The sequence below is a fragment of the Eptesicus fuscus genome, chromosome 16 (assembly GCF_027574615.1).
Source record: "Eptesicus fuscus isolate TK198812 chromosome 16, DD_ASM_mEF_20220401, whole genome shotgun sequence".
NCBI classification, from domain to species: Eukaryota; Metazoa; Chordata; class Mammalia; order Chiroptera; family Vespertilionidae; genus Eptesicus; species Eptesicus fuscus.
In genome coordinates this window covers 60,528,873-60,551,209 of record NC_072488.1, presented here as the reverse complement: position 1 = coordinate 60,551,209, position 22,337 = coordinate 60,528,873, and the positions used below count along the sequence as shown (strand labels likewise).

Genomic DNA, 22,337 nt, shown 5'->3' with positions numbered 1-22,337 from the left:
CTGGCTTCCACACTGTCCCCGCCTGCCCCATGGCCACAGGGAGGCGTAAGGATGAGAACAAGGCGTCTGGGCAGGGACCTCCCTGCATCCGTATCGCTTCATTCCCAGGGGCCGTTGGACGTTAGCTCTGCAGGGTTATAGGGCAGACAATGTCTAAAGGAGGGCCGTGGATAAAGAAAAGCTCAGGCTAAGGAAACGTGACATCATTTAGCTAAGTCATGGATTTGGAAGGAAGTCTGTCCTCGTGACAATGGAGTGCTAGGTGGCCTTGGGAACTGTGATTGGGTAGTTGATGCTGTCTCATTTTATTAGGAGGGGATTCTTTTGTCTGGCAAGTGTTATAAGTGCCTGTGGTTCATTTGTTTGTTCATTTATTCACCCATTCACTCAGTAACAGTTACTGAGCACCTCTTGAGTGGCAGCGCCATGCTGATCCATGTTCCCTGACCTCCGTCAGTTTCCAAGTTTTACTTAGCCAGATAGGGATGACTCACTCTCCAGTCCATGCCTTATGCTAGCTTTTTATAAGATAAAATGTCGAAAGTAATGTTTTTTGTAAGATAAACACAGGGCATTAGGAAATATCACCTCTGACCACCCACTAGCTTTTTATAAGATAAAATGTCGAAAGTAATGTTTTTTGTAAGATAAACACAGGGCATTAGGAAATATCACCTCTGACCACCCACTAGGTTCTCCCCTCGTGCTCAGAGCACTAGGACTCAGCATCTGCATTGCTGGTTTCAGCCCTTTGCTTATGACACTTCTTTGCTTTCTTTTCTCCGTGTGTCCAGTAGATCTATCCCCTCTTCCCCGTCTTTTCTGACAGCTAGACAGCGGTTGTGTGCGCAGACAGCTAGGTGTCTGCATCAAAGGGCAGGAGGTCCTCTGGCACCTTCAAGGAGAAATGGTTGGCGTGGTGAGGTCCAGTCTCAACACCCCCCACTATGAGTCAGGTGCGGAGGTCAAGGCCTCTGCTCTCGAGGAAAATAATACCTATCATGATGCACTCAGCTGGCACAGCTTTTGAACAGGGAATTCTCACAGGAACTTTGTGAACATTACACATTCCATTGGCCTCAGTAAAGTGAAACTTGTTTTTCTAAAAAAAGTACAGACAGAACTTGGTGTGACTCACTAGAGAACAACAGTTAAGTCACTGCTTATTTTCTTCTTTTTTTCCAAGAAAAGGAAAAATTGATTATGTGTATAGGAAATGCAAGCAGCCTCAAATCTATAAGGGGAACTGGATCAAAGTCATGCAAACTTCAATATGATTAAAACTGGTAACTTCTATGAACAAAAGGTGCTGGGGTTCTCACAGTGCATTGTGGGAGGTCCTGGCTCATCGTGGGAGGTCCTGGCTCTCCTGGAGGGCATGTCAGTCTTCTCTGGGGAGGGGAATTGAAGCTATCTGAAGGATGAGTGGGATTTAATAAGAAGAAAGCGGAGCATGAGGGCAGGGAAAAGCCTGTTAAAGCAGGGGGAACAGCATCTGCAAAGGCCCTGGCTGGAAGGAAGTGGAATGCTATGGGGGAAGGGAGAGCAGGGCCAAGGCACATGTGTATTCCAGTTGCGCACAGGGCTCATCTCGTCCGTATTTACATTCACCCGCATATCTATTGTTCGCCATTCCTACCTACATCTCCACACTTCCACCTGAGAGCATATCCTTCTTCCTCTAGTATTTGTTTTAGTGTGAGGTTGCTGGAGACAAAGTGTATCATGTCTGCTTTTCCAAAAACGTCTTTATTTCACCTTTTTTTCTCAACACATTTTCCAGCAGCTTTATTGGCATATAATTCCGTACCGTAAAGTTCATCTTTGTGAAGTGTATAGTCAGTAGGTTTTACTGTATTTACAGAGTTGTGTGCCTATGAGCATAATCTAATTTTAGAACATACTCATCTCCCCCAAAAGAAACATTGAGGCCATTTGCAGTCACTTCCTATTCCATGTCCCTTCCCCTAGCAGCCCACGCCCCTACCCAGACAAACACTGGTCTACTTTCTATCTCTAGGGGGTTGCCTATTCTGGATATTTGCATAGATGCTAATAATCATTATATTTTCCTAATGGATTAGCAGCTGCCTCTGGCAGGGTAATAACCATCACTGACCCGAAAGTTGGTGAGTACAGAGACCCTGGAGAAGGCGACCAGGATGGATGCAGGTCCCTGCCAGCACTGAAGACGGGGGGAGGAGTGTTGGAGAGGGAGGTGGTAGGACACCAAATGAAAGGATTTTTACCTCATCTTCCCTCATTAGGTCACCGCCGCAAGCTGGCCAGGGAAAGGTGAGCTGAAGGTCACGTTGGTCTCCCTCAGCTGTCTGAGGTTGGATGAGTTGATATTCAAGAATCCCAGTCAGGATGCTAATACCCACTGACCTTAGATATTATAAATTTAATAAGTATTTCAATCAGCAAGTAAATTTGAATAAAGCTGCTTTCCTACCATCTACATCTGGCATATTCCACTTGGCTATTGACACACATGTTTACTTCTCCGTGGTGCTTGGGTGCTTGGGGTTCGCACAGTGCATTGTGGGAGGACCTAGCTCCTCATGGGCTAGGACCCAAGGCCTCTGCCCTGCTCTCCCAGGTCAAATGTGCTCTGCAATATGCATTGTTTCCCCTGCCCTGGCCTCTCCTTCCTCCTTTTATTTTGTGTTCTGGGAATAGTTTTGCCCCAGGAGCTTAGAGACAGACCTTCTATGAGGACAGACAGACAGACTGTTGGGCTGGATGTTCATAGTCAGTCAGGCTTCAAGGACATGGTGGGACACACAGACACAGATCAGCAGGCACCTTGGCAGTGGTGGGAGCCTGACGCTCTGAAGGCCATCGTAAACACGCACCTTCCTGGAGTGGGGACGGGTGTGTGAATCGTAGATGAAACGCTGGTTAGAGGCAGATTATGTCTTCAGACGGTTTGAAGAGACCAAAAGAGCAGTTGCCGAAGTAAGAGGCCAGGAATGGTCTTCAGAGATAAATTTGCACAGAAGTGATGGCATTTCTGTGCAAATTGGTCTTCAGTCCTAAAGCTTTATTCCATGTCTCTTCCCCTAGCAGCCCACTCCCCAACCTAAAGGATGTGAGTTTAGTTATTGTTCCATTTTCAGGAAGGCAGCATCCACCTTTCCCATTCCCCGCCCTCCCTCGTCCCCAAACACTCACACCACCATGCACGCTCACACACGTGCATTAAGTGGGGTCTGAATGGCTGTAAAGGTAGGGTCTGTTAGGTGTCTGTTGTTGAATATCCTATCTAATAATAGACAAATATGCAAATTGACCATACCTCCGACACACCCATAAGCCACGCCTACCATCCAATCAGAGTGAGTATGCAAATTAACCCAAACCAAGATGGCTACAGCCACAGAGAGCAAGGTTTCCTAGGTAACAGAGGAAGCCAAGCTTTCTGCCTGCCCTGGCCAGGCCTAAGCCTCCACTCAAGCTACAAAGTTTCAATTATAGAAGGTAAACAAATTCAAACAAATGGCGGCAGAATGGAGCTTGAGAGAGCAGGCCAGGGTTGCAGCCGGCAACAGGGGAAGCAAAGGTTTCCACACACCCTGGCCGGGCCCACCCGCTTAAGGCAACAAAGTTTCAATTGTAGAAGGTGAATTAACTGCCACAGAAATGGCAGCCACCCCGGAGGGAGTGGCAGGCTTGGCTCCGCTCCAGGCTACAAAGTTTCAATTGTAGAAGGAAAATAAATCCCAGATACCAGGGCCTCTGCTTGGGTTGCCAGGGTGTGTGGCCGGCCTGCAAACCACCACAGGCCCCTTGCTCAGGCCGCCCCACACCCCAAGGGAACCCCCACCTGATCCGGGACTCCCTTCAGGGCAAACCAGCTGGCTCCCACCCCTGTACCAGGCCTCTATCCTATCTAATAAAAGAGTACTATGCAGATTGATCATCACTGCAACACACAATATAGCTGCCCCCATGTGGTCAAAGATCCTGCCCCCATGTGGACACAAGATGGCCACCACAAGATGGCCAGCAGGAGAGGGCAGTTGGGAGGCACCTGGCCTGCCAGGGAGGGCAGTTGAGAGGGACCAGGCCTGCAAGGGAGGGCAGTTGGAGGTGATCAACCCTGCAGGAGAGGGCAGTTAGGGGTAACCAGGCCGGCAGAGGAGGGAAGTTGGGGGCAAACATGCTGGCAGCAGAGTGGTTAGGGGGTCATCAGGCTGGCAGGCAGAAGCGGTTAGGGGCAATCAGGAAGGCAAGCAGTTGGGAGCCAGCAGTCCTGGATTGTGAGAGGGATGTCCGACTGCCCGTTTAGGCCCGATCCCGGTGGGCAGTCGGACATCCCTTGAGGGGTCCCATATTGGAGAGGGTACAGGCTGGGCTGAGGGACAATACCCCTCCATGCACGAATTTCGTGCACCGGGCCTCTAGTATGTTAATATTCAAAGAATGGTCATTAGGCTCATCGATACTTCTGAACTTCAAGGACAAGTGTGTTATCCGGCATACCTGCCCACTCATGCTGCAAATACAGGTACCTTTTGTGGCCGGACACTGAGCCCCATGGCCAGATGGACACGGTAGAGGTCTTGCCCCCAATGCTCCCTCTAGGAAGAAGAGCTTGTCCTGAGACTGCCACTTGGAGAAACAGTGGAAAGTAAGACTCCAGTGCCTAAATGGTAGGTTCAGTTTAGGTGTCTGCAATTGGTGCTAGGATCTTCAGTTGATTTGGCCCACAAACACTGGTATTTAGTTTTGCTTTTATTTGCTTTTAAACAAAAAAAAAAACAAACTGCATTGATGGATCTGTAATCATCTACTGATAATCTTCTTAAAAGGTACTTCACATAGACTTGGTGGCGTCAACTCTCTCCAGGACGCGGGGACTCCTCATCCAGCTGCCATAGGCACTGCAAAGCGCATGAGAGAAGTATTTGGGTTGTTGCTTCAGGTTGAAATGCCATCACTTCTGTGCACATTTACCTCTGTTTTTTCATCGTTTTAAACTTGTGCTGCTCCTATAAAGAAAATAAAGTTCTTCTCAATAGACTGGAAAGGGTCACACAAAAGATGATTTACTTTTTACTAGTCAGGTTATCACTGATATCCTGGAGGACTTGCTCTGTCTTAAATTGGTTTGGAAAACTAGATCCATTTCTAGAACATAGTCGGTGACTTTACTGCTGTTTTTCGTTCTATTTGTACCTGTGTTGATCATCTCCAGAAGCCCTGGAGTTTTGTCATGGGTCTTGTGCTCAGTGCCCTGCTCCAGGCACTGTCCTTGGTGCTGATAAGAGAGCCGTGGATGAGACAGGCACGTAGCTCGCCCCACCAAGCAGTCTTAGAAGGGAAGGGTATGTTAGGCAGGCACCTTATAAGGAGTCCTTGCTGGCAGCTTTGGTGAGCATTGTAAAGAAAGGACGGGGGCTGAGAAAGACTGCCGCAGGGGTGTGACCAAGCCTTTCATGCATAATTACATGCTCAGAGGTATGTAATCAGGTTACAGATGGGATTTTTTTTTTTTTGCATTGTATAGATAAACATAGATTGAAACCATTAAAATACCATATTAAAACTATTCTTGTTCCTCATATGAATAAACTTTTGTAGGCTTTTTCAGTGTGAGCTGCAGCTAATGGTGGCATTCTGCCCTAAGCTTGGAAGAAGCCCGTGGTCACAGTGAGGGTCCGGGAGAGGGAGTGGGCAGCCCCACGGGAGCCTCTGTGGAGGAGAGTCTCTCCGGGGGTCTGTAGGCCCCAGATGCACACTGAGGAGCGCCGGGAACTGCACAGGGCACTGCGGGCCCAGCGCCTTTGTGAGCTGATTAGAATCCCTGACGAGGCACCTCAGGTCCAGATTTAAAGACCAAGTTTTTCTGTATTTGAACTTGAGCTGTCAGAACAATAGGGGCAGGAGGGTGGGGGGCAACAGCTGGTGGAGGGGGCGGTGGGGCGGCCTGACTTGAACTTTGAGAAGCAAAGGGTGCTGGGAGAGAGTGGGAGATTTCTAATTATGGTTTCCCTTGAATGTCACTTGGGTGGGGGAACATGTTTCAGAAGGGCAGGTTGTTGGCCCCACAGAGAAGGCATCCCGCTGGGACAGCGTGGAGGGTTTCCACCCGGAGTGTCCGAGTGAAGGGCACAGTCGTCCGCCCGCACACTCCACATCTCAGAGGGCTGGCTGTCGCCCAGCTGGCCCCGCCTGGTGGCCTGGGATGTTTTCATTCCTTACTTGGCAGCAGTTTCACTCACTGCCATCAGACTGCGGGGCGTGGGGAAGCTCGGGGCTCATCTTCCAATCCAGATGTCTTCATCTTTGACCAATCCCAGTGACGCTGAAGTGAGCCATTTGTAGAGGACACTGTGTCTTCATGAGGCAGATGGACACTTTGCTGCCAGGCATGCCAGGTGCGTGTTCCTGTCTGCCTTTGTGCTGATGGGTGAGCGCGTGGTGAGGAACAAGCTGTGGAAACCACCCACGGTTCTCAGCGCATGCATGTCTGTGCTGTGTTCTCCGTCCCAGGTGGTTAGAGGGCTTGTAGATGAGGAAACTGAGGCTCAACAATGGTAAGTGGTGGGCTGAGGACTCAGTCCCCAGGCAGCCTCACTTCCAAGTCCTGGTCCCTTTCCTCTGCACCCAGTTGCACTTTGCCAGTGTGAAGGCGTTTGGAACAGGAAACATGAGCCGGTTTTAAAACCTCCCACATGAGGTGAGCCAGTTTGTCATCCCTTTGTCTGTGGAGTGGCTTTTGCCTCCGTGTGTGAATCTTTAGCAGCCTGGGCCTCTGGCCATGCTCTCTGCATCGGGGCCCAGCAGGATGAGCACACAGCAAGTGGAGAGCGGGCCGCCTCCCGCCCACTCCCTCTGACACCTGCGGCTTTGCCATGCCGCCCAGGAGGAGCAAGGGCGAGCTTCTGGTTTTCCTGCCCGCTCAGTGGGTGGGGCGCCCTCAGCCCACCCCAGGGCTGGTCCACACACACTCACATACACCTCCGCGATCTCAGCACTTCCCAGCAAGGAGCGTTGGACTAAAATGGCCAGAGGTGACCGGCCATTTTGAAGGTAACGCCATAGTGACTCAGGAGTGTTAGGTGACATATCAAGGCAGCACAAACCCCTTCCCTCAGACCCAGGGACCCTGTCAGACTGATCTGGGAAGGTCAGCCTTAGGCCGCTGGCCTCACCCTGGGGACATCTCGGAACTGTCCCTTCACGGGGTCAGCGCCTGCGAGAGGCTCCTGATATTGGTCTCATCCATCACTGTATCCCAGGCCTTGAAGGTGCCACCCATGCTGGGTGTGCAGTCAGGATGAGTACATGCCGTCAGCGTATAGTACTGGCACCAACCTATGTCCAACATGAGGACATGCACTCGACATAGTACCCGTGCCAACCTATGTCCAACATGAGGACATGCACTCAACATAGTACCCGTGCCAACCTATGTCCAACATTAGACATGCACTCAACATAGTACCCGTGCCAACCTATGTCCAACATGAGGACATGCACTCGACATAGTACCCATGCCAACCTATGTCTAACATGAGGACATGCACTCGACATAGTACCCGGGCCAACCTATGTCCAACATGAGGACATGCACTCGACATAGTACCCGTGCCAACCTATGTCCAACATGAGGACATGCACTCGACATAGTACCCGTGCCAACCTATGTCCAACATGAGGACATGCACTCAACATAGTACCCGTGCCAACCTATGTCCAACATGAGGACATGCACTCGACATAGTACCCGTGCCAACCTATGTCCAACATGAGGACCGAGGGCAGTGTCTCTGCTTCGCTACTTTGGGCCAGTTAGTAAACCTATCTGCTATTAATATGTGGTCTCAATTCCAAAACGGGAAAACCAGGAGTTCTTGAGGATTAAGCGATACACTTCAGATGGTATGTGCGTGCTGGGTAAGTCACTTCCAGTTCAGGCAGTAGAAAGCGCTGGCATTCATCCTTAGCTCAGAAGCAGCTGCAGAGGGTGGCACCCAGGGTCATGGCTGGTGACTCTTCACCAGTCCTGACCATTCCCACTCTCCTGCTGGCTCCTATGGTTTCCTGCTTTCCCTTCTCCGGCCTCTTTCTTCACATGTCCTGGTAGCTGCTCCTCCTCCCAGGCATGTCGCTGAGCAGCAGGATACCGTGGGATCAGGGATTTTGACAGGATTGCATCAGTTCATCATCACAATATTAAGTCTTTCAATCCATGAACATGAAATGTCTCTTTCTTTGTGTCTTGTTTCATTTCTTTCAGCAACACTTCATAGTTTTCCGTGTCCAAGTCTTTTTCCTTGGTTAAGTTTATTCCTAAGTATCTTATTCTTTTTTTATGCCATTATAAATGGAATTGTTTTCTTAAGGATCTTTTCAGATGGTTCATTGTTAGTATATAGACGCACAACTGATTTTTGTGTGTTCCTTTTGAATCCTACAACTTTGCTGAATTCATTTATCCTAACAGTTTTTGTGAGGGGGGGTCTTTAGGATTTTCTACGTATAAGATCATGTCAACTGTGAACAGAGATAATTTTACTTCTTTAATATGGATGCCCTTTGTTCCTTTTTCCTGACTGACCGATCTGCCTAGGACCTCCAGCACTATGCTGAGTAACAGTGGTGAGAGTGAGCACCCTTGTCTTGTTGCTGATCTTAGGGGGAAAGCTTTCCCTTTTCTCTACTTAGTATGATAAAAGCTGTGGGCTTTTAGTCTATGGCCTTCATTATGTTGAGGTAGTTTCCTTCTATTCCTAGTTGTTTTTAGTGTTTTTATCATGAATGTTGTCAAATGGTTTTCTGCATCAGTGGAGGTGATCATGTGGGTTTTTCCCCTTCTATTGGGCAGACACTTTTATGGAGCTAAATGGTATGAAAATAGAGAAGTGAAGCTGATGAAGCTTTGTTCATCTTTTTTAGGAATTGGCTGGTGGGGAGAGGGACATTTTGACATTAATATTAAAGGAGACCTAAACATGAGACCCGAGCCGGCCACAGACCTATGACTCCTTTCCCCTGTTAAATACCGTATTTTCCAGCATATAAGATGACTTTTTAACCCAGGAAAATCTTCTATACGCCCAGTCATCTTATACGCCAGGAAAATACGGTAGTGTCCTGTTATGTGTTGTGCACAAGGGGCAAATGTTAATTGGTTTATTAAACATCTGAGCCCCCTTTAAGTGAGGATTCATAGTAACTGCCAATAAGTAATAGCTTTCCGAATAAATGGTGAGTTAGTGAGTGGGGTAGAGCCCACCATTTACAAGTCAGCTGTGGGAGGCAGGCGTACAGTTAGCTCCGTGTTCTGTGGCAGGGAGAGTGGCCAGCAATGGTTTATGTGACTGCCATGAAGAGTCAGAGGCATTTTATTCAGGAAGAAGTCAAGTACATGCGGATGACATGATAATATCTGGGATGGTTTGCTTTGAAATAACCTAGTTGGAGTTGGAGGGGGAGAAGGTGTAAAGTTGAAATTACAGCAACCATATGTTAAGTTCATTATATATTCTTTGCAATTTTGTATCAGTTTGAATTTTTTCATAATGAAAAGTTCAAAAAAGAAATGCAGTGTAAAGCAGTGATGATGTGGCTTTATATCAAAATATTATGTAGCCATTACAGTACACTTAGGAAGAATTAGCAAGAAAATCAGGAAGTCAGTTTTCCTAATGTGGTGTGTGTGTGTACATATACATACAAATACTTGCATAGAAAAATAGGGAAGGAAATACATTAAAACATTAACTGTGATTATCCTTGGTTGGTAGGACTGTGGGTGGTTTTCATTCTCTATATCTTCCAAATTTTCTACAGTGAATAAGAGAAAAGCATAATTTCTGAAAAATCCTTTTTTTTTTTTTTTTTTGAGGGAGAGAGAGAGGGAGGGAGAGAGAAAGGAACCAAATCTTCATACTGTAAACGAAAGGATATTTTTTTATTTCAGTTTACATTCAACCCCATTCTGTATTAGCTTCAGATGTACAGCAAAGTGTCCAGAAAATCACGTACTCTACACAGTGGCCCCCACTGCCTCCAGCCCCCACCTGGCCCATACCCCTCTGTCTCGGTATCATTGACTACATTCCCTGTGCTGTAATCCACATCTCTGCAGCTATTCTGCAACTAACTTGGCGAGGCATTTGTTCCTGCTCTCTGTTTTCTATGCAATTGCTCCATCAGCGAGTGGTTAAACGCCTGTGTGGTTACTAATCTTGAGCTGTAGATGTGTTTTTGGGCTGTACTGTCCCGTATTCTGCCATGGAATCTGCCTTTGCTGGTCAGGCGAGGTCCTAGACAGAAAGCAGTCACCACCAGCATTTTTCTCACTGTTAACTTCTGTTAAACAAGTTTCTTTAATGTGAATTTCCATCTGGTTTTAGGGAGCTGGACATGATTTCCACAAGGGTGATGGACTTTAAGCTTCGGGAGGCTGCTGAAGGCCTGGGGGAGGACAGCTCAGGTAAGGCCTCGCTTCCCCTGCTCTGGGGAAGAGTCCTCATTGGGTTGTGGGGCAGGGGGAGGGGCTGATGGAACCAGGCCATTGGTGTTCTCTGCCCGGAGAATGGGGGGTTCAGTTCACAGCATGTTCAGACACCCCTAGGTCCTTCATACTGAGACCAGAGGACCTGCAATGCTGGGGTCCTCCTTTGTTTCTCTCAGACATGGAGGGAGGATTAGAGTCATTTTCTTCATTTCTGTCCCCATGTTTGATTGACTTGAGCAGGGCAGTGGAATCATTTATTATCCAAGAACATCTGAAGGTACCAGCAGGAGGTTGGCAAAGTATAAGGTAGCCTCATCGTCCAGAAGAATAGAATAACAAAGCCTTTGAGTCCTCTTTTATGGCTGTTCTTTTTCAGGAGACCTTATTATATCCTCTACGGAGCTAAATGCCAGGCCCATGCATCATCATCTCACAACATGTCCTCAGAGTTACCCAATTATTTGATTGGTTTACCACTACTCATATATTGCTATTCATGTCTTGATAGAGTTGTAAAATTGACCTTAAAAATCATAGATCTTCCTACAATGTACCTTTTCCATAGATTAGCCATTTATACTCACCTTATTTTGGTAGCAAAGGTCTCTCTCTTTAAAGTCAAAATACTAGTAGTCATTTCTCTACTTTAAAGTCAAAATACTAGTAGTCATTTCTCTACTTTAAAGTCAAAATACTAGTAGTCATTTTTAAGTATTGTTCAGGGGAAATAGCTTCAATAATATTAAATTCTATCTGCTAACCATTAGCTTCTGATACTAATTCTATTAAAGACTCTGTTTCATATATTTTCAGTAGATTTTTCTTATTCTATATTAAAACTGCTTTTTCTCTGTCACATTTCAATAAATATCATATATTATAGGTAGATTATAGGTAGCTTTTTCTTATTATTCCATGTTAGAACTACTTTTCTTTTATCATAATTGAATAGGTAACCGCCCCCCCAAATACAGATATAAGGGGGGGGGGGAGTTAAATTAACCCTGAGAAAAAATGAGTTGCAAATTTTCACATTATGGAACACTGAATTAGTACTGATTTTAAACAAGAAAATACTGTTTAAAGAAGTAATTCATTATCCTGAAACTACTACTAGTTTGGGGTACTTACAGAGGTCTCCATGAAGAATTTATTTTAAAAAAGAGAAGAACTAAGTTTGTTTTTTCCCCCAAAATAATAGTGAACCAAGTTATTCAACCTCTTTCCATTTAAAATGTAAAATTCTAAATAAGAGCATTCTTTTAAATTCTTTTTAAAAGTAAGAAGTAATGAGTCCAGAATTAGAGAAAAGTGAAACCTGAGCATAGAAGCCACCTTTGCCCTCAGATTGTTTACCAGTCTTGGAAATTTTGAGTTTCAGTTTTATGTCTTCGTAACGCAGTAGGAGAGGGAGAGGGTCATAGGTAAAGTACAGACCTGTACAAGGTGGGCCGTCGCCTAGGAGACCTTCCCTAACACAAGCTGGGGGCCTGAGGAGCCACAAAATTTGAATAAGTGTGAACCAGAGGTGAGTCTCTGTTGTGTGGATGTACAGCTTGCGTTTGCGTCAGTTGGGTAATTCAGAGACTCTCAAGCTTGGCTCAGAGTATTTCTAGACTGAAGGTGGCCACAGGTACCTTGCAGAAGGAAACAGTCTTCCCTAAAGGAAGGTGCCTTCTATCTAGACTCCAAGTTACTACGTTAGTAATCATTAGTACTGTCGGTTCTATGACAAACTTGTCAGTGATAACCAGGCAGATTGGACAACAAGGCACCATGAATGAGAACCAGCCTGTTATGGGTTGAATTGTGTGCCTCCAAACTTCATATATTGAAGTCCTAACCCCCAGGACCTCAGGATGCGACCCTATTTGGGAACTGGGTCTTTGCAGAGGTAGTTGGTTTAGATGAGGTCATACTGGAGTAGGTGAGCCCCTGATCTGCAGTGACTGATGTCCTTACAGAAGGGGGAACTTGAGATGCGGACACACACTCAGGGAGAAACCACGTGAAGATGAAGCCAGAGATTAGGGTGATGGCAGCCACAAGGCGAAGAACGCCAGATTGACAGCAAACACCAAATGTTAGCAGAGAGGCACGGAATAGATTTCTCCATCATAACCCTTGGAAGGAACTAACCATGCCAAAGACACCTTGAGCTCAGACATCTAGCCTCCAGAACTGAGACAATAGCAGTTCTGTTGTTTAAGCCCCCAGTCTGTGGTACTTCATCACGGCAATCCTAGCAAACTGATACACAGCAGAGAGAAACAGACACGCAACGGCACTGAATATCAGAATTATCAAATACGTGCTATAAAACAATCACCATCCTAGGGTTGAAGATAACAAATAAAAGGTTGAAAGTATATGGAAGTAGCAGGGAACTATAAGAAGTCTCATAGCACCCAGCCAGTGCCATAGGCATGAGAAAGAAATAAAGGGGATCCAGATGGAAAGAAGAAATAAAACTCTGATTATAGAAAATATCAAAAAGTACCTAGAACTCGTAAGCCAGGCAAGTTGGCACTATATACAGGGTCAATATTTAAAAAATTGTAATTTTATATATTAACTAGAGGCCCACTGCATGAAATTTGTGCATGGGGTGGGGGGGTGGTCCCCTCAGCCCAGCCTGCACCCTCTCCAATCCGGGACCTCTTGGGGGACGTCTCACTGCCGGTTTAGGCCCGATCCCTCTCACAATCCTGGACCACTGGCTCCTAATCACTCACCTGCCTGCCTGCCTGCCTGGTCACTCCTACTGCCCCCAACACACCAGCCTGGTTGCCCCAACTGCCCCCCCTCTCTGCTGGCCTGGTCACCCCTAACTGTCTCCCCCCGCACCACACCCGCCGGCCTTGTTGCCCCACACAGCCTGCTTGTTCAGTCGTTTGGTCGTCCCTCACTAACCCCCCTGCCAGCCTGGTCACCCCATGCAGCCTGCTTCAGTCATTTGGTCATCCCTCACTAACCCCCCTGCCGGCCTGGTCGTAGGCAGCCATCTTGTGAGGGCACGAGGGTTAATTTGCATATTACAGCTTTATTATATAGGGCAATGAAGAATTAAAAATTGACATTTTAAAAAGGTGCCATTTACAGTAGTTCCAATAAAAGAAATACTTAGGGATATATCTAACAAAGTATATGTAGGATCTGTAGGCTGAAAAATAGAAAATATTATTTGAAAAAAGCAACAAAGACCCCCATCCATGGAGAGATGCACTATGTGTTATGGACTGAATGTTTGTGTCCCTCCAAAATTCATAGGTTAAAATCCTAACCCCCCGATGTGGTGCTGTTTGGAGGTCGAGGCTCTGGGAGGTAATTAAGTCTGGAGGGTGGAGCCCTCGTGGATGGAATTACTGCCCTTACAAGGTGAGGCCGGAGAGCCACTCGCTGCCTTCCTGCCATGTGAGGACACGACAGGAAGGGGACAGTCTGCAGCCCAGCAGAGCGCTCTCAGCAGAACCCTCCACGCTGGTGGACCTGTTTGTTTTAACGTATCAGCCATCACAGCGAGCGTAAGGAGACTAATTACATTAATTGTTCCGCTTAGAAGTTAAAGATCATCAGGTTGAATTTCTAAAACGAATTCTCTTAAACAGAAAAGTTCAAGGTAAAAGGACAGAAAAATATGTACCTTGCAAATACTGGGCAAAAGGAAGCTGGCGTAGCTATATTAATAGCAGTCAAATAAAATTTAAGGCAAAAATCATTACTAAAATTAAAGAGGGCATTTCACAAAAGGTTCCATTTCGGACCAAGATAGTAATTTTACCTTTCTATGCACCAACATAATGTCAAAGGTTATAGAGTAAAAATTGACAATTAAATAAAGTAGATATAGTCTACAATCAGACTGGGTTATTTTTTGTATGATTGTATCAGTAATTCATAGGACAGATGTATTTAAAAATTAAAGATATAAAGTATTTAGACAACACAAATAAAAAGACCTTATCCTACTTGACACGCATAAAACATTGAAAACTATACATTATTTTTCAAGCACACAAGGAACATTTACAAACTTAAGCAAGTCTCGACAAAATTGAACAGATTCAGACCATATGGAGTCTATTCTCTGACCACAATACAGTTAAACTAGAAATCAATAACAAAGATACGAAAATTCTGAAGTGCTTAGAAATTGCCTAAAATGAATAAATTGCCTAAAAATTAACAAGCTAACTATTCAGCTCATGAATTTAAAAAGTTAGCAAAGTAAACCCAAAGAAAGTAGAAGGAAGTAAAGAATAAGGAGAGGAATAGAAATTCAAATAAAATCAACAAACCTCTGGTGCAGTTGATCAAGGAAAAAGAGGAGGCACAAATAATTAACATCAGGGCTGAGAAAGACAGTGGATGCTAAAACAGTAAGAGGATATTATTAATAACTACATGCCAGTAACTTTGAAAATTTGGAAAAAGACAAATTCCTAGCAAAAATGTAAACTCATAAAACAGAGTCAAGATGTAGAAAACCTGAATAGTGCTGGTCACCATTGAAGGAATTGAATTAAAAGTCTAGCAGGTGAATAAATGTAGCACAGACAGGCCGCTCGTGGGTGGCTGCTGGACCATGCAAGGCAAACCAAGTGCTCAGCTGCGGGTCTGGGTCTGTGCGGCCCCTCTCCCCACCCACTAACCAGCAGCGGCATCTTTTTCTTGTTTGTTTTAATTTATCGTTCTTGTTGAAAGTATTACAGATGTCCCCTCCTTCCCCCCCACATTGAGCCGCACCACCCTGCACCTGCTCCCCCCCCCCCCGACAGGCCTACCACTGCACTATTTTATTTTTTTCTTTATTAAGGTATTACACATGTGTCCTTATTCTCCCATTGTCCCCCCCTCCCCCCGCACTCATGCCCTCACCCCCCTGATGTCTGTGTCCATTGGTTAGGCTTATATGCATGCATACAAGTCCTTTGGTTGATCTCCCTCCCTTCCCCCCACCCTCCCCTACCTTCCCTCTGAGGTTTCACGGTCTGATCGACGCTTCTCTGTCTCTGGATCTGTCCCTGTTCATCAGTTTATGTTGTTCATTATATTCCACAAATGAGTGAGATCATGTGATATTTATCTTTCTCTGCCTGGCTTATTTCGCTTAGCATAATGCTCTCCAGTTCCATCCATGCTGTTGCTAAAATGGTAGGAGTTCCTTCCTTTTGTACCGCAGCGTAGTATTCCATTGTGTAGATGTACCACAGTTTTTTAATCTACTCATCTGCTGATGGGCACTTAGGCTGTTTCCAAATATTAGCTATGGTGAATTGTGCTGCTCTGAACATAGGGGTGCATATATCCTTTCTGATTGCTGTTTCTAGTTTCTTGGGATATATTCCTAGAAGTGGGATCACTGGGTCAAATGAGAGCTCTATTTTTAGTTTTTTGAGGAAACTCCATACTGTCTTCCACAGTGACTGCACCAGCCTGCATTCCCACCAGCAGTGCACGAGGGTTCCCTTTTCTCCACATCCTCACCAGCACTTGTCGTTTGTTGATTTGTTGATGATAGCCATTCTGACAGGTGTGAGATGGTACCGCATTGTCGTTTTGATTTGCATCTCTTGGATGATTAGTGACTTTGAGCATGTTTTCATATGTCTCTTGGCCTTCCTTATGTCCCTTTTCAAAAAGTATCTATTTAGGTCTGTTGCCCGTTTTTTGATTGGATTGTTTATCTTCCTTTTGTTAACTTGTATGAGTTCCCTGTAAATGTTGGAGATTAAACCCTTATCGGAGATAACATTGGCAAATATGTTCTCCCATGCAGTGGGCTTTCTTGTTGTTTTGTTGATGATTTCTTTTGCTGTGCAGAAGCTTTTTATTCTGATGTGTCCCATTTGTTTATTTTCTCCTTAGTTTCCATTGCCCTAGGAGCTGTATCGGTGAAGCTATTGCTTCAGCATATGTCTGAGACTTTGCTGCCCGTGGATTCCTCTAGTATTAAACATAAGACGGGAAACCACCGCACTATTTTAAACACATAATTCCTATGCTGCCAGTTACTTTAAGTGAAAGTTCCTCACCGCACTTTATAACGTATTTTGCTGTGGGTACTTAGGAAGTAGACAAGAAGGACTGAACTGTTTTCCTCTTTGCCCTTCACTGCTGTCGGCTCCAAACAATGTAGTCCATCTTGTGCCGTTTAGAACACTGTCAGCGTCATCCCAGAGCAGCCGCCGCGGCTTTGACTGTGAAGGACCGCGAGGCCACATGTTTGCTCAGACCTGCAGGGTGTGCACCTATTGGTTAACTAGGCAAAGGCCAGTTGGTGACCTGGTAAATGCAGAAAACTGCTAAAAGCCTTTCCAAATAATAGACTCTCTTTGAGAGCCACCAATTAGCAACATAATTGTTTTGTGATTATAAAGGTAAGGAAACTGTCATTCGATGGTAAGACTTGGCTGAACAACTAAATCCCCTTTGGGCAGCGATTAGCGCCACCTCAGGTACTGCAGGGAAGTCCTGCCAGGCTAATCCTTAGTAATTCTCCACATTAGGGCAGTATCGGGCACACGTCCTAAGGGAGCGTTCACATAAAATATAACAATTCCGTTTGTTTTTTAAGGAACTCAGCTTACAGAATTACTTACCTATAAACTCGGGATCACTTGAGTAGATGTTTGGGATGTATCAGACAGCATCCTGCTTATCCGCAGCGTTGGATCCTTCCATTGTTAGTCCTCCTACAGATTCGGGAGGAAAGCAAGGAACTCTGCTTAGCTGCTAATGCGCAATCACAGGGTCCGGATGTGATGGGTTTGTGGGTGAGAAGGCAGGAGGCATCTCGTGTGGAGGGCTGTGAATTCTGTCACCCTGGAAGCAGGGCGGTCCGGCTCCGCGCTGCCACCACACAGGATGATTTTTCCCGCGGGACACTGTTAGGGCATCACGGCTTTGGGGCTCCCGCCAGCACCTCGTGCCCATGAGGCTGGCCCTCCTCCGACTGTCCATGGTGCTCATGTCCACACTAAATGAAGCACTTAGGATTATTATTTTTTTTTTTAAATTGGGGTTCTGAGATGGTCTTTTCCTCCTCAGGACTTTTTGCTTTTGACCCTGTATGTGACAGAGATTAAACCTTGATTTCAGGTGAGAGGAAAGTTGCTCATGCTTCGATGCTGTGATCACACCCCAGCGCTTCCTCGGCTCCTTTGTTAAGTGCCCCAAATAGACAGAAATCCAGATCTGTTTCCAGGGGTCCAGAACCGGGGTGCCTGGGGCTTCACGCCCTGCAGTGTGGTAGACGGGCTGCTGAGGAGAGCATAACTTGGTGCCTGGGCAGCAATCTTGCTTTCTCCCCTCTACATGCCTCACACAGGCTCGGTAAGCACTCACGGGCATTCCTCCTGCACAGGAAAGAAAAAGTCCAAGTTCAAAACGTTTAAGAAGCTCTTCGGGAAGAAGAAGAGGAAGGAATCGCCTTCCTCCTCGGGAGGCAGCACCTGGAAGCAGAGTCAGGCGAAGAGTGAGGTCACTGCCATCGAGGCAGGGCCAGTGGGCTACGACTCGGAGGATGAGCTCGAGTAAGTCGCTTTTCACATCCTTCAGGAGGGGCATGGGAGGCCTGACTGCGCTGTGTCGTTGTCATGGTAACTTGCTGGGTTTCTGAGCCTGCTTTCTTCCTAGGTAATTCCATAGCACATTCTCCCACAGGAGTTGTGCTTTCTGTCTTTTCATACATGGAGAAAGTTGGGGCGGGGGAATCATTAGGTACCTGCTGTGTGTCAGGTGCTGCATATATTAAAATTCTACAATAACTGTGGGACAGGAGGTAAGATATACCATTTTATAAATGAGCAAACGACGCTTCAGCAACATTTTGGATAAGTTGCCCGATATGCTACAGCTGAATGTGGCAAGATTTAATTTGACCTAAAATTCTTTTGAGGATGTGGATACAAACCAGGAAATAAATCTCTTTAAGCTTGAACTTTGAGGAATCTAGTAAGAAAGTTTTGAGAGAGAGAGAGAAACAGAGACAAGAGAGAAGTGAGGGGCACTTTTTGCTGTTCCATCTTAGAAAAATCATCCAAAAATGTTGTGAGGCAGAACAGACTCAATAGGTAGGACAGTTTGGGGAAGCCAACTTATTTTTATAACTTGCATTTCACCAAAATATAGTTGTAATATATATGCTCAGTTATTCCAGCAGTTACATCTATGAGTAAAAAGGGGGGGGGGGGGGGAAACACACAGATTTGTTGCCACGCCAACTTTTATGTTCTCTTTTAAACAACATTGGCCCTTAACTTGAAGGTAAAACTCTTCAGAGGCATAATGACCCTCGGGGCCAGAGAACAGACCACGCTGGGGTCGCTGTCAGCACCCGGGGATGTGTCCTGCCCTCCCTCCTTCTCACCAGTCTCCTCGCCAGGGTCTAACAGAGTGGAAATTACACTGACCACTTGGTGGCACCAAATGACTGAAGAGGAAAGGCTCGCGGCTTCTCCGGTTGGCTTTTTTGTTTGTTTCTTCCGTGCTGGCAGTGAGCACGCCTGCCACACCGCGGCTTGTGGAGGGCGGCGAGGATGGACTGAGCGAGGTGTTGCAGGCGGTGTGCTCCAGACTCGGGGGGAAGACATCATCATGGTAACATGCTAAGTATCACATGTCTTCTCTGGGCCAGCCGCAGGGAAACGGTAACACTCTCCCCCGCAGCCCTCTGGACTGGAGCACAGGCCTGGTGTTGGGAAGACAGGCCTGGGAACAGCCATGGAACAGCACCGTCGCAAGAGGGGCGAGCTGGGGTGCAATAACCCGTCCACTTGTCCATCTCCTCTATCACCGGAGCCCATGGGGAGGTGGGGACTGCGCCCTTTTCACCTTTATATGCCCGCACCTAGCAGGGTCCTCACTTATTGGTAATAGTCTGCTGGATTGATGCCAGGAAAGGAAGCCTGAGGGTGGAGTATGAGGAAGCTCTGGAAGTGCAAATAATGTTTTTAGAGAGCAGCGTGGAGAACAGGCAAGATCTTAAAGGCACTCTTAGCCAATACAAGAGTCGGCGTACCTTCTGGACCTGAGCAACATCTCACCATCACCTTGGCCAGAGGAGTTCCACCTGCCAAGACACATCGATGCTGGCAAAGTCCGTGGGACCCTGTGGGTTTGAAAGGTTGATGCCCATTTGTTATGTGGTTTTGCCCCTTAAGTCTCCTAATCTGTAGCAGCCCTCAACTCCCTTGGTTTCAGGTCATTGACCTGCTGGAAGAGCAGGGTCGGTTGCTCTGCAGAACATCCCACGTTCTGGCTTTGCTTTCTCTCGGCATGGCCGGACTCATTCCTGTAGTCTCTGAGCCTCTTGTGAGGAGTTAGGTAGAGCGAGATACGACTCAGATTGAGGTGGAACTGGATACTTGCTGTCACTTCACAGGCACATGCTTTCTGGTTGTCCCACTTCTCGTGACTAAGACTGAGCAGTGGGTGCAAGGGGTTCTCAGTGCGATTCCTCCACTCATCTTCACCTAATGGTTTTAACACCCACTGAAGGTCATTGCCTAGACCCATCATTTCATTGCAAAATGGTGGTTTTTCTAATTGTGCCATTTATTCTGCATGAGTCAGCTGGAATCTATATGCTATCTAATAAAAGAGTAATGTGCAAATTGACCATCACTCCAACACACAAGTTGGCTGCCCCCATGTGGTCAAAGATGGCCACCCCCTTGTGGACACAAGATGGCCACCACAAGATGGCCAGCAGGGGAGGGAAGTTATGGGCTATCAGGCCTGCAGGGGAGAGAAGTTGGGGGTCACCAGGCCAGCAGAGGAGGACAGTTGCAGGGGACCAGGCCTGCAGGGGAGGGCAGTTGGGGGCAATCAGGCATGCAGGGGAGGGCAGTTGGGGGCGACCAGACCTGCAGGGGAGGGCAGTTGGGGGGGACCAAGCCTGCAGGGGAGGGCAGTTGGGGGCAATCAGGCATGCAGGGGAGGGCAGTTGGGGGCGACCAGACCTGCAGGGGAGGGCAGTTGGGGGGGACCAGGCCTGCAGGGGAGGGCAGTTAGGGGTTACGAGGCCAGCAAGGGAGGGCAGTTGGAGGCAACCAGGCCTGCAGGAGAGGGCAGTTAGGGGCAATCGGGCTGGCAGCAGAGCAGTTAGGCGTCTATCAGGCTGGCAGGGGAGTGGTTAGGGGGTGATCAGGCTGGCAGGCAGAAGCGGTTAGGAACAATCAGGCAGTCAGGCAAGTGAGCGGTTGGGAGCCAGGAGTCTTGGATTGTGAGAGGGATGTCCGACTGCCAGATCCTGGATCGGGCCTAAACGGGCAGTTGGACATCCCTCAAGGGGTCCCAGATTGGAGAGGGTGCAGGCTGGGCTGAGGGACACCCCCTCCCCCCAGTGCACGAATTTCATGCACTGGGCCTCTAGTATATATATAAAAGGCTAATATGCCAAGTGTTGCTATGACACGCACTGACCACCAAGGGGCAGACGCTCAACACAGGAGCTGCTGAGCTGCAGTGACTTGGCAGCAATGGTTCTGGGTGACACACCCCGAAACCAGAGAGGAGGGAGTCAGATTCATTGCGGGGCCCAGTGATTCCACCTTCAGCTGTGGGTTATGTTGTTGCTGGGGCACTGTTGGCCCCGAATCTGTTTACTGCACACTCGTGTTTGTGTTCCACACCCTGTGCGACAGCAGCTTTGCAGAGTGAGTGCCCTCTCACACTCCGGGACCCCTAAGGGGATGTTGGAGAGCCAGTCTCAGCCCAATCCCCACAGGCCAGGCTGAGGGACCCCACCTGCCAGTGGAACCCCGCTCACTCCACAGACGCTGGGGAGGGACCCCGGGAGGTTGGCTCCAGAGCATGTCTGGCCCATCTTGCCCAGTCCCACACCACTGGCCACCTTCTAATTAATTTTCTTTCAATGTGCACAAATCCGTGCACTGGGTCACTAGTTCTTCTATGAAGAAGACCTTTTTCTTTACTTCATCAGCACCTTGGTGGCTCTCAAATACAGTTTATACAGGTAATGCTTAGATAATGATCCTTTTATTGATCCACCTTCAGAGTAATGACCTGGTACCCTGTCATCTTCCAGTACTGACCAATGAATTTTGTTTTTTCTAGAATATTATTATTAATGACTTGTATTTCACCAAAGTATAGTTGCAATATATATGCTCAGTTAATCCAGCAGTTATATATGTGAATAAAAAGGATAAAAAAAACCACAGATTTGTTGCCATGCCAACTTTTATGTTTTCTTTTAAACAACATTGGCCCTTAACTTGAGGATAAAACTCTTCAGAGGCATAATGACCCTCGGGGGTCATTATTATTAAGGCATGGATTTTTACATATTTGATTTGCTTTAGCCCACAACATCCTTTATTCATCTTTATGTCCCATAGGAGTGTCTTCAAATGAACTCCTGGGTTCTTTTTTTTTTTTTATGTTTTTATTGATTTTTAGAGAGGCAAGGAGAGAGAGAGAAACATTGATCGGTTACCTGCTGTATGCACCTCGACCAGGATCAAACCCGCAACATGGGTATGTGCCCTCCTTTCAGCGCACAGGATAGTGGTCACCCAACTAGCCACACCAGCCGGGGAAGCTCCTGGGTGCTTTTACCACGAGCCCATTTGTTTTGAAAGCTTCTTTGCTTTCTTGCACAGTGAGAAATCTCAGGGGAATGTGCACATTTCCTGCCCCAGACCTGCAATCAGCCATTTCTTCACGGGGCTCTAGCTCCTCTTAGTGTGAATGGCTTTAGGAGACCACAGGCTGGTTGCCAGGGGTGATGATTGCCGAGTAGGTGGCTGTCCTTGCTTCTAGACCTTCCAGCACACATACCTAGGAAAGATGCTTTATTTTTTAAGAGGAAAAATAAATTACTAATTCACTG

The 22,337-nt window shown here is 46.9% G+C and overlaps 1 protein-coding gene across 1 annotated transcript in view; it reads left to right on the top strand.

Moving 5' to 3' along the window:
* The window catches only part of CRACDL (CRACD like), a 117,469-nt gene that overhangs the window by 60,461 nt on the left and 34,671 nt on the right, over nucleotides 1-22,337 (top strand). Inside the window, exons 2-3 of the mRNA XM_054728049.1 lie at nucleotides 10,374-10,453; nucleotides 17,844-18,012. Of these exons, the coding sequence (XP_054584024.1) occupies nucleotides 10,384-10,453; nucleotides 17,844-18,012 (239 nt within the window). The 5' untranslated portion in view covers nucleotides 10,374-10,383. The remainder of the gene's footprint in view (nucleotides 1-10,373; nucleotides 10,454-17,843; nucleotides 18,013-22,337) is intronic.